Here is a 21851-nt window from a genome sequence, read left to right on the forward strand (position 1 = left end):
AGAGGGATGGGGAGAGACTTTTTCCCATCTTTCAGACTCCTTTCCCTGGCAGAGCAGGGTTTATGGCTGATGCTCAAAAGGCAGTTCCCTTTTCCCTGCCAGAGTTCCAGATAGGCACAGTTCCCATTAGCTGCAGCCTTAGGCAGGCTGCACAGGAGGAACGGGTATCTGCTGAGCCCAGACATGCTGCAGGCTGAGGTACAGGCAGTGAGCCTGCAGAGCACGCAGAGACCGTTTAGGAGAAAAACGCCCAGGAAACACTCCCTCTGTGATAGGATGGGGGGAGGAGGAGGAGTTTACTCCCTGATTTTCACCCCACTTGTTCATTAACAATATTGCTACCTCAGGAAGGTAAAGCTAGCTTTTGCCATTTTGGGGAACCAGACTCTCTGGCATTTGCAAGACTCACCCCTGAATACCATGAGAAGCCCTGAATTCATAGTGGAAGGAAGGCACAGAGGACCCAATTTAGTAGTGGGAGTGGATTTTAGACCCTTTTGGGGGTTTTATCCCTCCAGCTCAGGTCTGATGTGGGACTTACTCTCTGAGCTGGCCAAGTGGCTTCCTCCTTGTCTTTGGACTCTCCATCCGAAAGCTCAGAAACTCAGGCTTTTCTGCAATGGAGCCATGGCTCCTCCGGCAGGGTGGGGACCCAATCTGCCGGTCCACCTCTGAGCCCTGTACATTGGCAGTGCAAGGATCTGCTGGCTGGGAGCAGTCAGGGCATAATTTTCCCTCTGTCAAGCCTGTAAATGCTACTTCATAGAGGGAGCACCCCTGATTTATCCCTGAGCTTGCAGAACAGCTCCGCCTTGCCTGAGTGAGGGGGAGAGAGAAGTCTCAGAGAGAAGGTGCTGCAGCAACAGATCTGGGTGGTTAAAACCACCAGGCTGTTATTTATCAGATGGGAGGTGAAGGGGGAGGAAGACGATAGATAAAGTCATTGGGTTTTTGTATAGTAATTAAAATAATAAAAACAAAATGGTTAGGGCAAAACTGAGCTGCCAACTTGTTCTACCACCAGAGGCAGACTGAGCTGAAGGTTAGGGCTGAGTGACGAATAAAGACAGCAGCTGTGCAACAGAATGCAAATTTAGGGGTGTGCAGTGGTCGCAGCTCATGAGCTGTCCTACTTGTTGGAAAGAAAATTCTTGGAGCTGGTCACCGTGACTCTTCTTTCTTCTGCTAGGTGCATTAGGAGAGCCTGACCCATGCGTCTCTTCTTCAACCTGGGGCTCATGCTCCAAAGTTACTATCTGGAAATCCCTCCCCAAAGGACCTGGCAGAAAAGAGGCAGGCTAGGCAGCCTACACACTGACTTCCCTCTTCCTTGCCCAAAGCAGTCTTTGATGATGTTGAGACAAACAGGGCCAAATGCAAGCATGTAGGGGAGGCAGTAAAGCCAGCTTTTAGTGGGCACCACTAAATGTGTAGCTTGGCCTGCTTTCAAGCTTTGCTGGTCAGCACAGCACATACATACACAAAGTGAATCCCTGAACACTTCTTTAAGAGGAACCTTAAGGGAAGCATAAAAGGTTCCCAGAGGAAACTGGCACATATTCCATGCTGCTCCCACTTACCCCAAATCAAATCCATGAGTCCAATGTATGTTTCAGGCAATTCCACCAAATGTGCACCAGTCATCCGACAGAGAAGACAGCTGATTAATGCAGATCGCCCTTAAACAGGGTTGAAAGCTGAGCTGAAGACCACCACACAAGCTCCACAATAACATAGCTGCCCTATACCAGAAATGAAGTGACTGTTCTGTGATACGACTGGAATCAATTCATAATTAATGACAGGTTCGCCTCCTCTTCCTACAACCACCACAGTAGTTTATCCTTGGAACTGACTGCTTTATATGAGAAACAGTTACAGGCTAATCAGAAACTACAACTCAAAGGGCCACTAATTCACACCTTTTCAATGTACACGCAGGGCTAGTGACATTTATTTTCAGGAACTTGATCCTAGGCTTCAATGCAAGTTGATCTAGGATTGTTTAATTATCATACTTTGTGACTAGGTTAGCTCTGTTACAAAAGATCACACACAGGGCCAAATTCTACTCTCTTGTATGCATACAACTCTAACTGAAATTAAATGTAGTGCTGTGCACACGTGAGAGCAGAATTTGGTTCATAGATGGCTGCAGCTTGAGTTGACAAACTGGACTGTTTTGGCTTTAAAACTATATAATATAGGAGTGATGTTACTTTGTTACTACTTGGCTTTAATTCCCCTATCTTTGGGTTGGTTTATAAGAAAGCTAAGACTATGCTTTTTAGTGTGTTCTTAGTGCTAGCAGGAAAATACTTTTGGTGGTTCTCATGTATGGCTATTTTTATATGGAAAAAAATGTACCTGGAGCTGATGTGATCCTGAAGAAGTAGTTACTCACCTTATACAGGAACAATAGTTCTTCAAGATGTGTCCCCCCCCATGGGAGATGGGAGAACTTTGGTAGCAGTTAGACCAGCACATGCACTGTCTCTCCTTGTGCCCTGCCACAAGGCTAGCCAGAGCACACAGGCGAACCCCCCCCCCCCCAGTTCCTTCTCTACTGCAGACAAGAACTCCAAAGTGGGGGTGGGTTGTGGAGCACCCATAGAGACACATATTTCAAAGAACCATAGTTGCTGCACACGGTAACTTCTTCGAGTAGCGTCCCTATGGGTGCTCCACTGTAGGAGACTCCCAAGAAGTATCCGTACTGGAGGGCCGGGGCTTTGGAGTCAGGTCAATTACAGATGACAATACCGTGGAATCGAAGATGGCATCGGAGGCAGAGGCCCCAGTGATCACATAATGTTCTGCGAAGGTTTGGACTGACAACCATGGCACTGCTCTACAGATTTCTGAGATAGAGACATTCTTGAAGAAGGCGACGGATGAAGAGATTGACCTCATGGAATGTGTGCGAATGCTATCTGGTGGGTCATGTTGCGGATCTCATGAACTGCATTAGGCAACGTTGAGACTCGGGAGAATCTCTGGGCTGATATTGTTGATCCCTTAGATCTTTCCACAATAGAGAGGAAAAGTTTAGGAGAGATCTAATGCGTTTAATAAAGCCTCCCTGATATCATGGTCAGGCAACAGTCTGAATGGCTTAGTCCTGTCAATGTAATAAAATCCTGGATACATCTAGTGTGTGTAATGTCTTTTCTCTCCATGCCGAGTGTGGCTTCGGGAAGACAGGCAGGCTGAATGACTGGTTTAGATGAAATTCTGAGACCCATATTAGGAATTAAATTTGGATAAGGTCTTAGAAAAACCTTCTCCCTATGGAATGTCATATATATGAGTTCGGCCATAAAAGAGTCTGAAGCTCATTTACTCTTCTGACCAAAATAATAGCTAATAGAAAGATTGTTCTTTACGCCATCTCATTCTGAAAACTATCAGAAATTCAAATGGGGGCTCCACCAGCATCAGGAGTAGTAAATTGAGGTCCGAGGCAGGAGTAGGTTCTCTGCCTTCACAGTGGGTAAATATCTAATAGTTCCTGTGAAACTTTGATACTGATGGATGAGAAAAAGACCAAACAGAACTGCCCAGGCTGATGTCAAATTAAAATTGTCACAAGATGGATCTAAATTGAGCCAAGCGAAAGGACAGCTTGCTTCAAATGCAATAAATAGTCAACATTCTTTGGTATCAGAGTCAAGACTATGCTGGGCTGCCCATACCAAGAACAAGAATATATTTTACTGACTGATGTTTTCCTGCCTGGATTTCTTGTAGGGAAGCCAACAACAGCCTCGTCATCAGATGCAGTGACTTGACTTTGGGTCTGGATGGAGCATTTGGCTGTGGTGCTGTGAAAATCAGGTTGGGGGCAGCCCGGGAGCTGGATCAGAAACTGAACCGACATCTGGAACAAGTTTGTCACCCAAAACTGCCACGGCCAGTAGGGAGCTACAAGGAAGATTATAGCTTTGTCCCTGTTTTAGACTAGATAGCAATGTAGGGCAGAACAGTTTTCTTCATCATCAAATATTTAATAGTGGGCTCTTCAATCTAGAAGAGCAAGGTATAACACAATCCAATGGCTGGAAGGTGAAGTTAGACAAATTCAGACAAGAAATAAGGCGTAAAATTTTAACTATGAGTAATTAACCATTGGAATAATTTACCAAGGGTCGTAGTGGAGTCTCCATTACTGACAATTTTAAAATCAAGATCGGATGTTTTCTAAAATATATGCTCTAGGAATTATTTTGGGGATGTTCTAGGGCTTGTTATACAGGAGGTCGAACTAGATGAGTGCAATGGTCTCTTCTGGCCATGGAATCTATAAATCATCTTCATCCTGTGGCCCACTTTGTATAAGAGATATTATGGACCCATATCCCCTCACAATTTTTTTGTTCTGAAAATGTTTCATTTTAAACTTTTCCATGAAAAGCGGAATGAAAATGGTATGAGAACCACTGTGCAAGATCACTTTTCCACCCTAAAGCTGGTCTATAACCACGTTATATAAACATGCTATGGCCTCTTTACATACTCATGTCTAACTGGGCCAGAATTGTTAGTTAAAAAGGAGTGTAAGGTACACACGATATGACAGAAATATCTCTTAGCACTTAAGTGATCTTCTAGCTCCTCATAAAATCATTTATTACTCTACAATTCAGACAATTTTGTTAGTTTGTGGATTGTATTAACTGTGTTAATTTTAAACTTAACTAAATCATTCAAGAATTGCTGACAAGACTAAGCTGTTTGGGTCAGAACAATCTTTTTTGTTCTGTGCTTGTAGAGCACCTAGTACAATGGGGTACTGGTTCATGTCTAGAGCTTCTATGGAATACAAATAAATTATAATTCTTTACTGCTAATGCTCTCTGATGCATCTAAGTTGCAACAGTCAAGTTTCAGAATAAAGCCACAACCATGATGCATAATTATCCCTCTGCCAGTTGTAGTTTCATCAACATTGTTTTACACTGCTTTTCAAAAAGCCAGTTTCCCTCCACCCCGATATTTTGCCAGTTTGTTCCCATGCCAAAGAGTTTTTTCACACATCTCCCAGCACAGAGTAAAGGAGACTGACTACTGATGTTCAGCAGTGCCTTAGACCAGTGGTTTTCAAACTGCGGCTTGTGACCGAATACTGGGTCGCGGAACGTAAGGCACTAGGTTGCGGCAGCTCTGGTCAGCACCACCGACCGGACCATTAGAAGTCCCGTCAGCGCTGCCGCCCAACTAAGGCAGGCTAGTCCCTACCTGGTCTGACACTGTGCTGCGCCCTGGAAGCAGCCAGCAGCAGGTCCGGCTCCTAGGGGGTGGGCCAGGGGGTTCCATGCGCTGCTGCTGTTCCTGCCCCAAGCACCGGCTCCGCACTCCCATTGGCCAGTTCCTGTTTTGAATGCAGTCTTGAAGCAGGAAGTGATCCACTTAGAGATAGTCTGTAAGGAGATTGCTTGTCCCTTCATATGACCTGCATATGATACAAACAAACAAGGCGAAGCCTGAAAGGGTTTAGTCCCATCCAGATAAAAGGCCAGACATTATCTGATATCCAGCATGTGAAGACGCTGCTCCTCTGGAGATGAATGCGGCTTGGTGGGCGGGGGGGGGGGGGCACTAAGACAAGCATTAAGGTCAATATCACCAGAGCATTGGAAAATAGTGATCATCCATGAATGGGTGGATGAAAGGCTGAGATTGCTAGATGCACCCTCAATGAGCTAAGTGTAAGGCCCGATGACTGAAGATGCAGCAAATACTTCAAGAGGTCTTGGATACCAGCCAGCATTGTCTGAACACTAATTGCCTAGGGAGATTGTGGAATCTCCATCTTTGGAGATATTTAAGAGTAGGTTACATAAATGTCTATCAGGGATGGTCTAGACAGTATTTGGTCCTGCCATGAGGGTAGGGGACTGGACTCTATGACCTCTTGAGGTCCCTTCCAGTCCTAGAATCTATGAAAACTCCACGGGTCAATGATCATATTGAAAAACACTTCCACTTTGCCCAATAGGCCACCCTGGTGGAGAGTTTTATCCTACTGAGTAGGACCTGTCAAACAGTTGCTGAACATTGCTCTTCCTCCTCATTCAACCACAGAGCAGCCATGCTGTGAGATGCAGGGAGCTGAGCGTGGGATATAAAGTATGACCATGATTCTGAGTAAGCAGGTCAGGATGAAGAGGAAAGGATACGAGAGGCTGAATCGTTACTGCAAGAAGTTTGGAAAACCAGCACTGCCACAACCGTGCCAGGGCAATGAGGATGAGCTTGGCCTGATCTGCTTTCAGCTTGAGCAAGATGAGCAAGATGACCTGTGGAATGATCAGGATTGGAGGAAAATCATACAGGGAACCGATTGCCAGCTGAGGTGGAAGGAGTCAGTCAGGAACCTGGACTAGAGCCCCCTTGAGAGCAGAACAGATGGCATTTCCTATTATCCCTTGTAGCGAACAGGTCAACTGTCAGGATGTCCCACGCTGCAAAGAGGACTCTCAGAACACTGAGCTTCAGAGCCCACTTGTGGTCCAGGGCAAAATTCCTGAGATTGTCCACAAGATGATTCTGGACCCAGGACAAGTGATTGGCTATCAGAGTGATATTCTCGTTGATGCAGAACTGCCACAACCTGATCACCTCTTGTCAGAGCATTGAAGTGTGCTTCCCCCTTGCCTGTTCCCATAATATTATCAATACCACTGTGATGCAAGTATGTGAACTACTGAACCCTTGATGAGGTCTAGGAAAGTGAGACAGGCATTGTAGATGGCCTGAAACTCCAGGTCAGTGATATACAGTTGCACTTCCTGCTCCAATCACAGGCTGGGAACATTCAGCGACTCCAGATGTGCTCCCTAACCTACCAGGGAGGTACTGATGACAACAGTCCTGGTTGGTAAGGGCTGGCGCAAAGGGCAAGCCTCAACATACAGTCCTCTGAACCTTCCACCATTGCAAGGAGTCCAGGATCAACGGAGGGAGGCAGACCAACCTGTCCAGAGAGTGTGCAGGGTTGGATGTTAAACAGTCCTGAGCTATATTTGAAGACAAAGGCACAACCACCTGTGTGCAAGTGGACATGTGGCCTAAGAGCCTCAGGTACACGCAAACTGTTGTGGAAGGTTAAAACTACAGAGACAAAGGTGGCCTCAGTGCAGAAGCAGGCTGCATGGTCTGTTTGAATAGGTGCTGCTTTAGGCAAAGGTCCCTAGCCATGAGTCTGTTGATCAACAAATTGAACACCGCTCCTTGACATGGGCCTTGCCCAAGCACAGCATGCATCATGTATCGGGATTGTTGGGGATTGCTTCCCCACATGATGAGCAATATTTAAACCCCAGTGAGGGCATCACAGAGGAATACTTAATTAAATACAACTAACACTAATATAACGCCAAGGGTACTACTAACTATATACAACTACAAAGAGAGACACTAAAATAGTGAGAGGTTGTGCAGTTAAGACCACCCAGAGCGCAGACTCCATCAACAGGTGGTAAGAAGGAACTGAGGGAGGGGTCAGGGTGGCACCACCTCATATAGCGAGGGGAGGGATGATGGCCATGAGATGCAAGCGCCGACCCTCTACAGGTACTGCTAGGCAAAATTCTCTGGCTCTAGTACGATGGGTGTGCACACAGCTAAGTGAAATACACTGCTGCATCTTCTCAAAGCAGCAGCACTTGCTACTGCTAGCAAGCAGTAGCATGAAAACAATTAGATACCAAGAATCTTCTTAGGCCCTTTGCTGATGAACAGTGGCACCTGTTCCTGCCTGGATGGCTGCCCTTCTTTAGTGGCACATCCAGAGAGATACCAAGTCATTGGTTTTCAAATTGTTGTCCAATGACCATCAATTGTGTCTCTCACATTTCAAATTAGTTGGTACAGCTTAACCTATCATAATGGTGAAACAGTCGATAGTCTTCAAGCAATAACATTTCCAGGACTGGCTTATAGCTAGCCAGACTTTCAGATCAGATAAATTAAAAAAAACCCCAACAACATGGACTGAAGTATCCCCCCCATCCATAAAGATAAATCCCTCCACTGAGCCACTTCAGCAAGGCAATGTGGGGAAACTCACACTTCAACTGTGGGTTGTACCTGTTCGGTTAGTGACAGATCACTTCATTTTTTGGGCTAACACCTTTCATCAGTACAAAATTCATTGATAATTGTCCTTTTACAGAACACTATTGTGACGTATCCAGACTAATTAGTAGCTGTGTCACTCCTGTCCTGCAACCTCGGGTGCCTTACAATGCCTTTCAAAAGTGGTAAGGTATTCTTCAATGCAGTCCAATTCCTTGTATGTAGAACACAACTGTCTCAGCTGAGGGTTCCTTAAATTGAGGGAGAGGCTGGTGATTCTGGGATGTGTCCATGTTTTTTCCCCTATCAAATTCAGATTATATTTCTGCTCCTTCTCCTTTTCTTGGGCCTCTTGCTCTTTCAGCTCCATGGCTCCCTTGCAGGCAGCTGTTTCTCTCTATTTCAGCTTCTCAGGCTTGTTGGAGGGCTGCTTTTTCTTTTTCATTCAGCTACATGGCTTGTTTTTGGGCAGCTTCCTGATCCTTCATTCTCATCTCAGGTGCCACTCTTAGAATTCATGTTCTTTGTCCTTTGCTTCTTTCTCCAATCTGGCCAATTCCAGGTTTGCAGTTGTTTTGCTGGTGCTCATATTTATTATTTTACACTGGATTAGATAAAACTGTGTTTAAACTGAAGTGTCTGAATAACTATTTGAAACAATAAGCTGGCATGTTTCCTTAAAATACATATACTGTCCAGGAGAGAGCTAGGCAGTAACAGGACACAGTTCTGGGGGAAAATCTAGGACTGTTTCAGTCATCCTGCAGAATAACCAAGGCTAGTGATAGCCAAAGTGTAACTCAAGTGTGGCTGGCATGCTGGAACGCTGCTTGTGGCCCAGATGGGAGCTACTTCATCAAGGAATTGTAATGCACCCATGGTTGCAAGACAGGGGTCACAGCTGCTCATTAGTCTGGATTGTACCCACAACCATACACTATGAATATAACTTATAAAATAACAATGGACCTGAAAAACTGATGTGAGAAGTAACTTGTTGAGGAAAAGGTAGTTAATGCAAAGAAAGATTAACTCACGTTGTATGCTAGAGTAACCAATTCACTTTTTTCCCCGCACTGTGTTTTCTCATTTAAATCTGGAATTACTGTGCAATTACGTATGTATTAATAAAGATGAAGCTCAAATGCTTCGACACTGACAACTGGCACACAATCCGAAAAGTATTTTTTGTAGGCACCTTACAGGCAACATGTCAGTTTCCATGCAACATTCCACCTACAGACACTAAAAGCTAAGCTGCTATCTATGGTCAAATCCTGGATCCCCATTGATCATTGTCCCACTATAAAATGGCATACTTGTACTTGTGACAGTCTGGTGATGTGAATGAGCAGAGGGCAATCGACTTCTCATTAAGCAGGTATCTTTTGCTTGGAAAAGAATGAAACTAATTTCTAACTAACAAGATACGCTTATTATTGGTTACTGAGTGTCATTATTGTTTTCCAGCCAAGTATCAGAACAGATCTCAACGGATGGTATTCTGGTAAGTGAATAATCCTGGAACCATCTTCATAACATGACTAAAACTGGTATTCCAAAGGGAGTCAGATATTTAAAAAATACCACTAATGCAGATTTTCCTTCACCTTTAATTATTTCTTTTTTTATTTTCATAAGTCAAATGTGTCAATATACTGGTGCTCCTAAATCATCCATCATCCTTTTTGATTCGTAAGTATACCATCACTGTTCCCAGTTATGATATTCAAAATCTCTTTGGAATACTAATTTCATCTTTATAGGTTTCTTCAACTTTTTTTTTTTTAAATTCCACCCTATTTCCCTGAATCGTTTCTCAAGACAGTTGCTGATGTAAAGTTTAATATAAAATATTTAGTCACAAAATAGTATTGCTTTTGTATGCACATTGTGGCAAGAATCATTTTTTTCAATAAAAACTATACCATCTTCCATAAAATCCTACACATATTAAGATTTGTGATGCAGAACAAAATTACACAGGGTGAAACAGGTACCAGCACAACAGTGAGATTATATTACATCAAAAAATTTTTAATGGTCCCAAATATATACTCAACAACTAAGCATACACTCAGGGGGCAAAATAAAATAAAATAAAATAAAATTATGACACAAAAAGTGACCACATCTAGAATTCCACTCAATCTTTAATCAAGAAGGGACAGACAAATCCCCCACCGCCAAAAAAATTCTGCAGTTTAAAGGGCAAAAGGGAACAGATAAAAAAAGAGGAAACTTTATGTTCAGGCCCTCCCCCATAGAGGTTTTTAAAACCTGTTGCAGCTTGACTAAAATGTTCAGAATGTATGATTTCAAAGGCAGGTCTCTTTATACAAAGAAACTGCTGGCATTCTTAGTGAAGAATTATGGCAAGACAGCCTTTTCTTCAAAAGTCTCATACATTGTCCAAGAAAGCATACTCTGATTGTAGTAACTGACCAGCCAATCCAGAGTTCCATGAACAAAACTCCTGCCCTGTTGGCTTTTTATTTTTTCCATTTCCTTCCCTGAGAAAAGGGCAATGTGTGGTCCAAGCTGGAGAGCTCAAAGGCATAAGTCTTCCCCCTAAATGTAATATTTTCCCCTTCTTCTGCTCCTTTGAATTGGCACTTGATTAGCAGAAATCCATTTGTATAGGTTGAACTGTGTCACACACAGTAATTCACAAAAGATTGCTGCTTTGTTGTGTATTATTATTTTTAATTTGAAAAATTAGTAGTTTTTCCTTCCCCAACTGGAATTGATATTAGACAGTTGCCATTATGACGACTCAAGTTTTGCTTTCTTTGACAAAGGTACAGTTTCTTCCTTATCTTCATCTTCATCATCCTCTTCATCATCATCAGGATAATCTACAAGCCCCACTAGGCCTCCCTGTGAAGAAATACAAATAATTAAGACGTACACAAAAATGAACCAAATATTGCTCAATCCCAGAGAACTAGAAAATGTTATTACCACAAGAATATTGATGTCTGAAGTTTTGTAAAAAAAAAAACCCAACTCCAACATGCACAAAAGCAATGTCTTTTGGAAGTGCTGATTACAATAAGTCAAAAAAAAAAAAAAAAAAAAGTTCTACCCCTCCAAACAATCCTACCTATGGGGATAATTTGGGTAGAAATTAAAGAAAATGCGAACTACTTGGCAAAAAATTGTCATTGCAGCTCTATCTGTACAAAGATGGAAATTTCCTTTACCTAGGATAGTTGACTGGACTGCAGCAATGAGCGATCTGGCAGAACTTCAGAGACAATATGGAACATCCTTCAAATTGAATTATCAATTAGGATAATTTTATAACATGGTCTCTTTTTACTAACACTAATTTAAAAGTAGTAATAGTAATTTTAAATATATGTTTATTATATGCAAAGTAGCTATATTAATATGATGTGAAGGTTACAAAATTTAAACAATTTTAGGAAATTCAAAATTAGAAGTATCTCTAGTAACATTAACTCATCTACATTGAACATACTGACCAAAACGTTCCAATTCAGATGCCTATGGTTAGGCATCTACGTCTATATTTAGGCACCTAAATATGTGACTTGATCTTAGGAGGTGGTAAGCACCCACAACTCCCACTTACTACAATAATTTTCCAATTTCTGGAATTTAGTCAACACATGACTACAAAGAGTTGTGGGCACCAAGCATCTCTGAAGATCAAGCCCCTTGTTTAGGTGCCTAACTTTAGACATCCAAGTTAGAAAATTTTGGCCATTGCATACTGAAGCATAAATGCAACAAGTATATTGTATACAATATACATACACAATATACAGTCATATTTTATACAGCATAACACTGTATATGCATTATCTATATAAAATAATGTGAGCAAATAAATGTTACTAGAAAACCTAATTCCAATGTTATTTCTAATGGGTGTATAGAAGAATAAAGTGATAACAGCATTTTTAGAGAAAAATGTTCAGAATCCACAGACATACTATTGTATTAAATTAGGAGGAAGATACCTTATACAGAAAGACCATTGTTGTATTGCATTAACAGATAACCCAACAAACTGCACAATAGTAGTGTAAATATAATCTTTTCATAGTACTGTGGACCATTTGACATTTAAAACATTCTAATAATTCAAATGCAAGACCATATCTACAGCTAGATTTATTGCTGGGGGGGGGGGGAAATCGAGGAAGAGGGGTTGTCAGGATCAGGAAACTGTCAATGAACTAAGTATTGTAGTTAAGGTTCACTTTTGATTTGGCTTTTCAGCTTATGAGTTATAAAACAAAAACTAATTTATAGAATACTAAAAAAAAAAAAAAAAGGGCAGTATCATTCCCCGAATATCTGTACATGAAGGGGAGTTTTCTACGTGTAGATACCGTTATTCCAGAACAGAACCATTAGCTTCCTTTGTGGCACTATCCTACTCTCCCATATTCCTCCACGTACTCAGTGATCCAAGCATGCAGAGGGGTAGGGAGATGTGCAATCCCTGTATTCATGTTTTAGTGGAATCCCCTCTGTTCTGAAGAGCAACTAAATGTAAGGAACGTCCTAAAGGTGTCGGAGTTTTAACTCTTCTCTGCTGCTAGGGAGAGCAGCAGGGCTACTAGAGGCTGGTGAGGGAACAAAAGCCTCCACGTGGATAGGGAATCTGTTGGAGACAGAGTTAAATTCCATGAATACCTGATCTACTGCTTCTTCCATGGGTGGGACAAATCTGCCACCCCCCTCTTCCCTACAGAAGAACTTGGAGGACTCGTTTTTAAGGGACTCTCACAATAGTTCTCTTTCCAATCAGGATTCCCTGCTCCAGGTCTATGACTGGTAGAAGAAAACTTTTAGTAAGACAGAACAAAAATGAGATTGGAGGTGAAGAAAAAGCATCCAGACTTTTAAAAACTAATGATATGGCTTCATTTCCAGGCTTCCGGGAGAACACATGACTAGAGAAAGATCCAAGCAACTTTTCAGAAATGGAAGAATTCAGTACTACAGTTGCTTCTGGTTTTCTTAGTTGGTTTCTATTACCATGAAATTCTGCTCTCCATATATTTCTTTTCCCACTGCGAAAACCGATTTTGATAATACACAAGTATTAACTACATTTTGTCCTAAAATTATATTTAACTGCATTTACAAATTGTTGTTGGAGTTTTAATATGCTCCTTCTGGATATTTCATACAGGATATTTGATACTAAACTGCTCAAGATAGTGAAGACCAAAGCAGACTGTGATGAACTTCAAAAAGATCTCACAAAACTAAGTGATTGGGCAACAAAATGGCAAATGAAATTTAATGTGGATAAATGTAAAGTAATGCACATTGGAAAAAATAACCCCAACTATACATACAATATGATGGGGGCTAATTTAGCTACAAGAAGTCAGGAAAAAGATCTTGGGAGTCATCATGGATAGTTCCCTGAAGATGTCCGCGCAGTGTGCAGAGGTGGTCAAAAAAGCAAACAGGATGTTAGGGATCGTTAAAAAGGGGATAGAGAATAAGACTGAGAATATATTATTGCCCTTATATAAATCAATGGTACGCCCACATCTCGAATACTGCTTACAGATGTAGTCTCCTCATCTCAAAAAAGATATACTGGCACTAGAAAAGGTTCAGAAAAGGGCAGCTAAAATGATTAAGTGTTTGGAACGGGTCCCATATGAGGAGAGATTAAAGAGGCTAGGACTCTTCAGCTTGGAAAAGAGGAGACTAAGGGGGGATATGATAGAGGTATATAAAATCATGAGTGATGTGGAGAAAGTGGATAAGGAAAAGTTATTTACTTATTCCCATAATACAAGAACTAGGGGTCACCAAATGAAATTAATAGGCAGCAGGTTTAAAACAAATAAAAGGAAGTTCTTCTTCACGCAGCGCACAGTCAACTTGTGGAACTCCTTACCTGAGGAGGTGGTGAAGGCTAGGACTATAACAGCATTTAAAAGAGAACTGGATAAATTCACGGTGGTTAAGTCCATTAATGGCTATTAGCCAGGATGGGTAAGGAATGGTGTCCCTAGCCTCTGTCTGTCAGAGGGTGGAGATGGATGGCAGGAGAGAGATCACTTAATCATTGCCTGTTGGTCCACTCCCTCTGGGGCACCTGGCATTGGCCACTGTCGGTAGACAGGATACTGGGCTAGATGGACCTTTGGTCTGACCCGGTACAGCCGTTCTTATGTAAGTACTGATAATCCTTTTTAACGATTTTTTTATTAGTTTAGTGTGCTGCACCTGAAAACTGACAGTCAATTGAAAAAAAAGCTGAAATTTCTTTCAAAGCAAAATTTTAATAATCACATGTGTGTTGTGGCATACAGCAACTGTCTCCAAGAATATATGGCCACAGCTAATAAAATAACTGTAGGATTCTCGACACTGCTGTAAGAATTACTGCTAGGGACATATGTTGGTGTGCAGCAAAATTTGGTAATATTTCCATTAACTCTGTCAACTGCAAACTATTTCTGCCCCCCGCCCCCAGTATTCCTATGCAACCTAATGAATGTAGATTACTTTTATTGTGGACGATAAAAAGCAAACGAAAATGGAAAACACATTAAAAAAATACTTCATACTTAAGATTTTTTTTTTAAAGTTGTGCACAAGTTTGTGCACAAAAATTTATTTAAATACTCCTTTTGTTTATATTAGGTCAAGGCTCTTCAAAAGTGCTAGAGACCAGGAAAACGTACGAAGGAAATAACTCAAATTTATGTAGGTGATCAGATGGGCTCTAAATCTGCTAGAATAAAAATTTGACCAATGGCACCTGAAAAATACCTTGGTAGTAATAGCTGCCATCTGAGATGTGCTTTTAGAAACTGATCCCGGTGATCCTGGCGATCCTGGTGATCCTGGCGATCCTGGAGAGCCAGACAAGTTACTTGCAGATGACTGGCTGGTAAGGTTAGTTTTTGTACCACTAGAGAAGGAAAGTTTGAAACTTGGGCTCTGACGACCTGAAAGATTAGTTTTCAGAAGGACCTCCTTTTCTTCACTCTCTTTCACTGTAGAAAAGAAATATACTTTTGAGTGATACCCCAGTGACTTTTGTAAATAAATGTGAGTTATGAAATGTTTAATATTTTGCTACAAAAGTTACATCTGTCTAACTTCACTTTTATCTTGGTGGAAGGAGTTAAATGAATATATTTTTATAGTAACTTGTATTACTGTAATGCCTAGCAGCCCTTGTCACAGACCAGGACCCCATTGGGTACTATTTCAGTGATATTATTTGTTGAATGTACAAAGAAGCTGACTAGATATAAATTAAGCAAATAGCATATGGACAACTTGATTATTCAGCTGGGATTTTTTCATTTCAGTCCTTTAAGAAAAACAGGCAAATTTATTCAGAGAACATTATTTTTGCACTATTACGCCTTTATATAGATATGAATAAAACCTAAAATGGTTTGAGTTTAGTTGCACGTAGCAAGTTCTAAAACTAAAAATAAGGCTTTATATGAAAATACAGGCAAACCCTTGACTATAGCAGAAATAATCCTTCCTTAAAAATAAGCCCAGGCCTTCATTTAAACTAGATACATGGCCATTCTCCTTCCAGTCACTTACATTTTTTCCTTTCCATGAATTTACTAATAGGGTCCATGATATCTTCATCATTTTTAGTTTTGTCAGAGGGAGGCACCACTGCTTCGCCATCCTCCATATCATCTTCATCACTATTAAACCACATTTCCTCCTCATCTTCTAGGGTTCTTGCATCTCTCCGGTATCTATGATTTCTCAAGATGGAGCGCATACTGTGGAACAAGTAGGTTTTAAGGGTTTTGAGACTCAAGTATCACTTTAAGTTTACATAAATATTGGAATAAACCAGCACGGCATACGTTTACACAATTTAAGCTTATAATGTGATAAAAGAACTATCAATATATTTTTTTAAAGTATATTTATTTACTTCATGTGGACTACATAAAGAAATCCAACAAGAGAAATTTTTTTAGTATAGAACACAGTAAAACCTCACTAATAAGCACATTCACACATACTTCACCACTCTCTCCAAAGGTGCTGTAAGTCTTAAATTACTAAGAATAGTCTAGTACAAGCAAATTGTGGAGTACTGTCACAATACTAATCTACAATTGCCAAAATAAAGGACATTTTTAATGTATTATCGTCTTACAGTGCAAATTATTATACTTTATTGATAAATGAAAATTCAATCAATTTATACAAATATTATAACAACAGAGGTCATGAACAAGGTGTCAGTATTGTCAACTCGCACAATTTTATTGTGAATCTGAAGGTTAGTGTATTTTTTAAAGTCCAGCTCCTGGAGCCAGGAAATTCATTCATCTTTCATTAAAAAAAAGTAAGTTTCTACCGCTTCCAAGTGCAGAGAAAAATCTTAAAAACATGAGCCCTCTACACTCAAAAATCAGGAGGCAAATAAAAAGAATCCAAAACATTTTGTTTTCAACCTCTCATGTTTTTTGTGGCCTGACTCATATTTTAATACTTGCGACGGGCAATAGTGCGGTCTTGCTGTGTCTGTATGTACAGTACCACTTTTAATTTTGTTGAATTTAGAATTCTGATAAGTTTAGAAGTTTTCATCTTAAATCAAACTTAAGTCCTACACCCTTGTGAGTATTCTGGAGCTCACACTCTCCCAAGTTGTGGACCTGTCTTAACCAAAGTACTTCTTGCACTAAACCACATAATTGAATCTTTGCTATTTTTGCATGCTTCACTTAGGGCCAGCTAGTGGCCTGGCTTACGAGACCACAAATGAATGTAAATGACAGCAAGACATTCCCCTCCCATGCTGCCTCCGAATAGGAAGGCTGCCCCCATATCCACTATAGACATAGGAGGAGGAAAGTTAGGCCAACTGTGCCTCTCAGGGCCATAATTCTTTCCTTGGGCTGCTCTGAGGCAGCACAACTATGAGCTATCCCTTAGCCTGGGCTAAACGCAAAGGACAATTTAGCTCTTAGTGTTTTGTTTTTTTCTAACTGAATAAGAGAGGGGGATTTCTTCTGTGTTAGGCTAATGCCATAAAGGGGCAAAGAGAATTTTGTTTATTTTTTTAATTAAGGGGAATGCACCTCTAAATCAGATTTTTCTATGCTGACAAATCAATAAATGAAGTAGAGATAATGTGGTGCCTTTAAATGTGGGAATAACTGTCAACAAAACAGCTTCCTCAGATGTGAAATCTACGATACGACTGAATGTTCGCCCCTCCCACACGCATGTTAATATAAAAGCTCTAGGGTTTGAGTTTTACGTATATTGAAATGCTCAGTTTACCAGGCATTAGAGAAATATTATTACTCTGAATTATTAGTAACACAACATATTAGCACAAAGTACTGTATATTCTAGCACACTCTAGAACATGGTAGTTCTATTAAAAACAGTTCTGGTATTTTAAAACAAATCTGCTGTAATCCTGCTCCTTTGCTTAAATTTTCAGACACTCAACTGAAATATCAGAGTTAAGAAACCTCTCAGAATGAAGTCAAATATACATTAAAATAACATAGCATGTTCTGAAATTAGGGTGGCTGGATGCCGGTCGAAAAGAGGACCTCACGGTGTCCGGTCAGATCTACTGACTGGACACCGAAAGTTCAGTTACTGCAGATGGGAGAGACTGGAAGGTGCTGAGTCATCACCCGCGCCAGCTCCTACTCAGCCACGGCTGCCTCCTACCTGCATCAGGTAGTTGCAGATGCCAGCACCGGCTAAGCAGGTAAGTCCCTCCTGACCCATGCAGAGTGGAAGAGCAGCATGCGACAGGGGGAGGGGGAAAGAGGAGCAAGTGGGGGGTAGAGTCTCAGGAGGAAGAGGTGGGGCAGGGGCAAGGCCTGGGTGGGAAGAGGCGGGGCATGGCAGAGCCTCAGGGGGAAGTGGGAGGATAGGGGAGGTTCTGGCACTCCCACTGGAGTGTCCAGTTTTTATATATTACCAAGTTGGCAACTCTATCTGAAATTTAAACTTCTAGAATGGGTAACATGCATAATTTCATTCAAATGTGTTCTCAATGTGTTCAAACCACAATATAAATAATTCAAAAATATCAGGTTGAACACTGACCAAGTGTTTGAGCAACACAGATCTGGAAATCACACTATCAATCAGATCTGTTCAGCAAGACCTGAGCTGCAAACAGCAAAGGGTCTGAATTATTTATGGCTGCCCTGCTAGTGCACAGAAATCCAAACGCCTATATCCTCAAAGACAATTTATCACGGAAGTATTAATGAATACATTTAAATGTATATTTACCTGTCAAGTTTGGGATTATCTTGTCTTTCCCTTTGTTGTTCAAATCGTAGTTTCAATCCTTTGAATGTCTGCACATAATCTACATCTTCCAGTGCTTTCCAGTAATTCTCAATTACATGAGCGGTTAATGATTTTATATCTTCCTATAAGAAAAGTACAATCAAAAACACAGTGACTTTTTAATTCTTCAAGACAATTAATTTATCTTGTTACTGTAATAAAAATACAGCAGGATATAACTGAAAGATATGGAAAAGATGCAATATTCCTAAAATGCCTTCGAAGTATGGCATACTAATTTATTTAATTTTAAAAAAACCATTGTATATACCAGTGTAGCTGAAATCTGGTACTTAACTTCTGATAAATAATTTGATAAAAAGAGAACAGTAACAGTTTTGTATTAATAAATTCTTCTAAACTTTAAGTAAAAAAAACTGTCTACAAAGCCAGTATAAAAACAATGAAAGCAACTCTAAAAAAAATTAAGATCTCTGTATGGCAATTTACACATATTTTTACAAGTCAGTCAGTCTACTTATATCTGTTGTAATAACTAAACAAGGAAGTCAATACCTTTATTTTCCCCCTCTCCCTCTCTAGAATAAACAACAATCACCCCTCAACAAAAAAAGGAAAACAAACAAACAAATTATATCTTTATGTCAGAGGGAAGACAAGGGGAAATTTGACTCCCCTGAAATGGTGCTACCAACAATGACTATCCCAGGCCTTGACTACCCTGGGCCCCCCCCCATGTAAGTGGGATGATCCCCATCACAGAGAGTTACTAAAGCTCCAGGATATGTTACATTTCCCAAGTAATTCCTACAGAACTAGTGGGGAATGATGAATGTCCTCCAGACCCCTACCCCAACCCAACATCAGGCTGCCCCTCCCCCTTGTGGATCTTAAAACCAGACAGCATCTTGCTAGGGTCTGGGTGAAGGTGGCAGGTGGAGGAACAGTTCTCTGGAGGGAACTGACTAGTCCCTTATTGCCCAGCCAGAAATCTTGGGGGCCAACATTTATATCAGTTAGATTAACACACTTCTCCATATTCTTTAGTATTACTATAGTTGCACCAGAGCTCACAATTAGTGTGTCCATGTGTGAAATTTCAAGTCACATCTATTCTTTAATATTTTCCAGAAAAAAATAATTAAATCCAGAGTTAGTTTATACAGCGGTTGCATTTTTAAGTCTGGGCACAATGGAGAGCAACTTCAACACTATACATCCACTGAATGTAGAGCTTTGACAACAAAGGCAGTGTTTTCAAACAGTGGTACATACAAAACTTCACTTAAATTATGGATTTCTAGTGGTCACGTTATTATGATGCTTTCATTTGAACACCATCAGAAGTAAGTGGGCATCCATAATTGTATCATAAATTAAAGTCTATTTAACTCGAAGTATACATGATGTATTTATAAACATTAAATTGTCAATTCAAGACAGTACTCACCACCCTAATAAATTCAAACATCTCTATTATAGCAGAGTTCATCAGATTATAGCGGGATCCATTGTTGAGAAATGCTTTGACCACAGGTTCAAACAAAAAGCTTTTCATTATATAGCGGTTGTAGAATTCATCCTTCAACCCAATTATCTTTCTCTTAAAACGAAGGGCACCTGAAACATAGAAATGGTTGTTAAAAAGCCATGAATTTTTAATATTTTACATTTAAAAGCAAAAAAAACCCAGCAATTGTTCCAAGTTGACTACAAGAAGGATACTCCCAATCCCAACTCTCACGGAGCTTTACATTGTTGGTAATGGATTACGTACTCAAATATCCAGTACCCTGTGGATTAAATCTACAGTAGCTCTTGAAACTAGAACTGAAATGTAATGACATTTTATATTACTGGGGGGAAAAATCCTTCAGAGTAATCCTAAATTCATAGGTCATCTCTTTTCAGTGAACATGCTTTAACAAAATAGAATGCTGTAAATTAGGCACATTTCATAATTACACTACTAGTGTGTAACTGAAACAACTGTTCAAGTTTAAAAGAAAAACATTTAACAATGCAGGAATCATTGACAATATTCATGGTTGGGTTATGATGTGATCATTTTTTTTTATCATTTTGGAGCAGACACTGTCAACCTTACTGTGCTATGCTTTTGAGATTTAGAAACCCACTGGAATTTAGACAGGGATAAACTACTGGTATTCCCTGTGCCATCTACCCTTTCATGACCAAATTCTAAACATATTTTCCCTCCAATCAGACTTTTGCTCATAATTTCTATTTTCCAATGAGAGTCTTCAATCTATTTCAGGGGTCGGCAACGTTGGGCACGCGGCTCGCCAGGGTCAGCACCCGGGCGAGCTGGGCCAGTTTTATTTACCTGCTGACGTGGCAGGTTCGGCTGATCGTGGCCCCCACTGGCTGTGGTTTGCCGTCCGGGCCAATGGGGGCGGCGAGAAGCCGTGGCCAGCACATCACTCGCCCGCGCTGCTTCTCGCCGCCCCCATTGGCCCGGGACGGCGAACCGCGGCCAGTGGGGGCCACGATCGGCCGAACTTGCCACGTCAGCAGGTAAATAAAACTGGCCCGGCCCGCCAGGGTGCTGACCCTGGCGAGCCGCGTGCCGAACGTTGCCGACCCCTGATCTATTTCATTATTTTTGTATTCGTTTTTGAAATGTAAATCTTTTATTTTAAAATGAGAAATGGCATTTTCTCTCTCTTTCAAACGCACAGTGGAGACTTGATCTATTTACATCTCCTTCAAGGCTCTCCCTTCTGAGGAACTCCAGCACTCCCTTAGCATTTGAGGTCTCACAGCACCTTACTGTGCATAACTGAGGGCTTGCTTCTCTACACTTACAGCGCTGCACCAGTGCAGCCACGCTACTGTAGTCTTAGGGAATACGCTACCTATGCCAACAGGAGAGCTTCTCCTGTCAGCACAGGCACTCCACCTCCCTGAGAGGCAGTAGCTATAAACTTGACATAGTGCTGTCTACACCAGGAGTTAGGTCAGTATAACTGCATTGCCTAGGGATGGGGATTTTCTACACTTCTGAGCAACGTAGTTATACTGACATAAGTTTGTACTGTAGACCAGGGCTAATGCAGGTAACCTTCCCTCCATTGTTTTGTGAAAAGCGATGAAAATGGACCAGCTATGCATGTGTGAAATGTTATTACTGAAGGGCTTTGATTCTGACAGAATGATTTTCAATGGAACACTCAAAAAGCTCTCCTCACTCCAAGCTATTTATTTCCCTGTGAATTTTCAACTTTCTATCCTACTCTTTATTCACATTTACAAGTAACTTTTTGCAAAGTAGTAACAACTGCTCAATTAGGCTACGTCTACACTACGGGAGGGGGATCGATTTCAGATACGCAAATTCAGCTACGGGACTAGCATAGCTGAATTAGACGTATCTGATCCGGCTTACGCCTACCTGGGCTGGTGGAGTACGCGCGTCGATTCAGGGATAGATTTATCGCGTCCCAAGGAGACGC

At 41.0% G+C, this 21851-nt stretch overlaps 1 protein-coding gene across 8 annotated transcripts in view; it reads right to left on the reverse strand.

Annotated features, from left to right (window-relative positions):
- Positions 1-9907: 9907 nt before the first annotated feature.
- Positions 9908-21851, reverse strand: part of PPP4R3A (protein phosphatase 4 regulatory subunit 3A) — an 80088-nt gene continuing 68144 nt past the window's right edge. For 7 of the 8 annotated variants that reach the window (XM_065593512.1, XM_065593513.1, XM_024103158.3 and 4 more), the window contains 5 exons: positions 19826-19995; positions 18355-18497; positions 15661-15851; positions 14863-15089; positions 9908-10959 (listed from right to left, as the gene is read on the reverse strand). In XM_065593512.1, the coding sequence (XP_065449584.1) occupies positions 10846-10959; positions 14863-15089; positions 15661-15851; positions 18355-18497; positions 19826-19995 (845 nt within the window). In that variant the 3' untranslated portion in view covers positions 9908-10845. Of the gene's footprint in view, positions 10960-11285; positions 11353-14862; positions 15090-15660; positions 15852-18354; positions 18498-19825; positions 19996-21851 lie in introns of all 8 variants that reach the window. The other variant, XM_008165728.4, reaches the window with a different exon arrangement.

Source organism: Chrysemys picta, chromosome 4 (assembly GCF_011386835.1).
Source record: "Chrysemys picta bellii isolate R12L10 chromosome 4, ASM1138683v2, whole genome shotgun sequence".
Taxonomy (NCBI): Eukaryota; Metazoa; Chordata; order Testudines; family Emydidae; genus Chrysemys; species Chrysemys picta.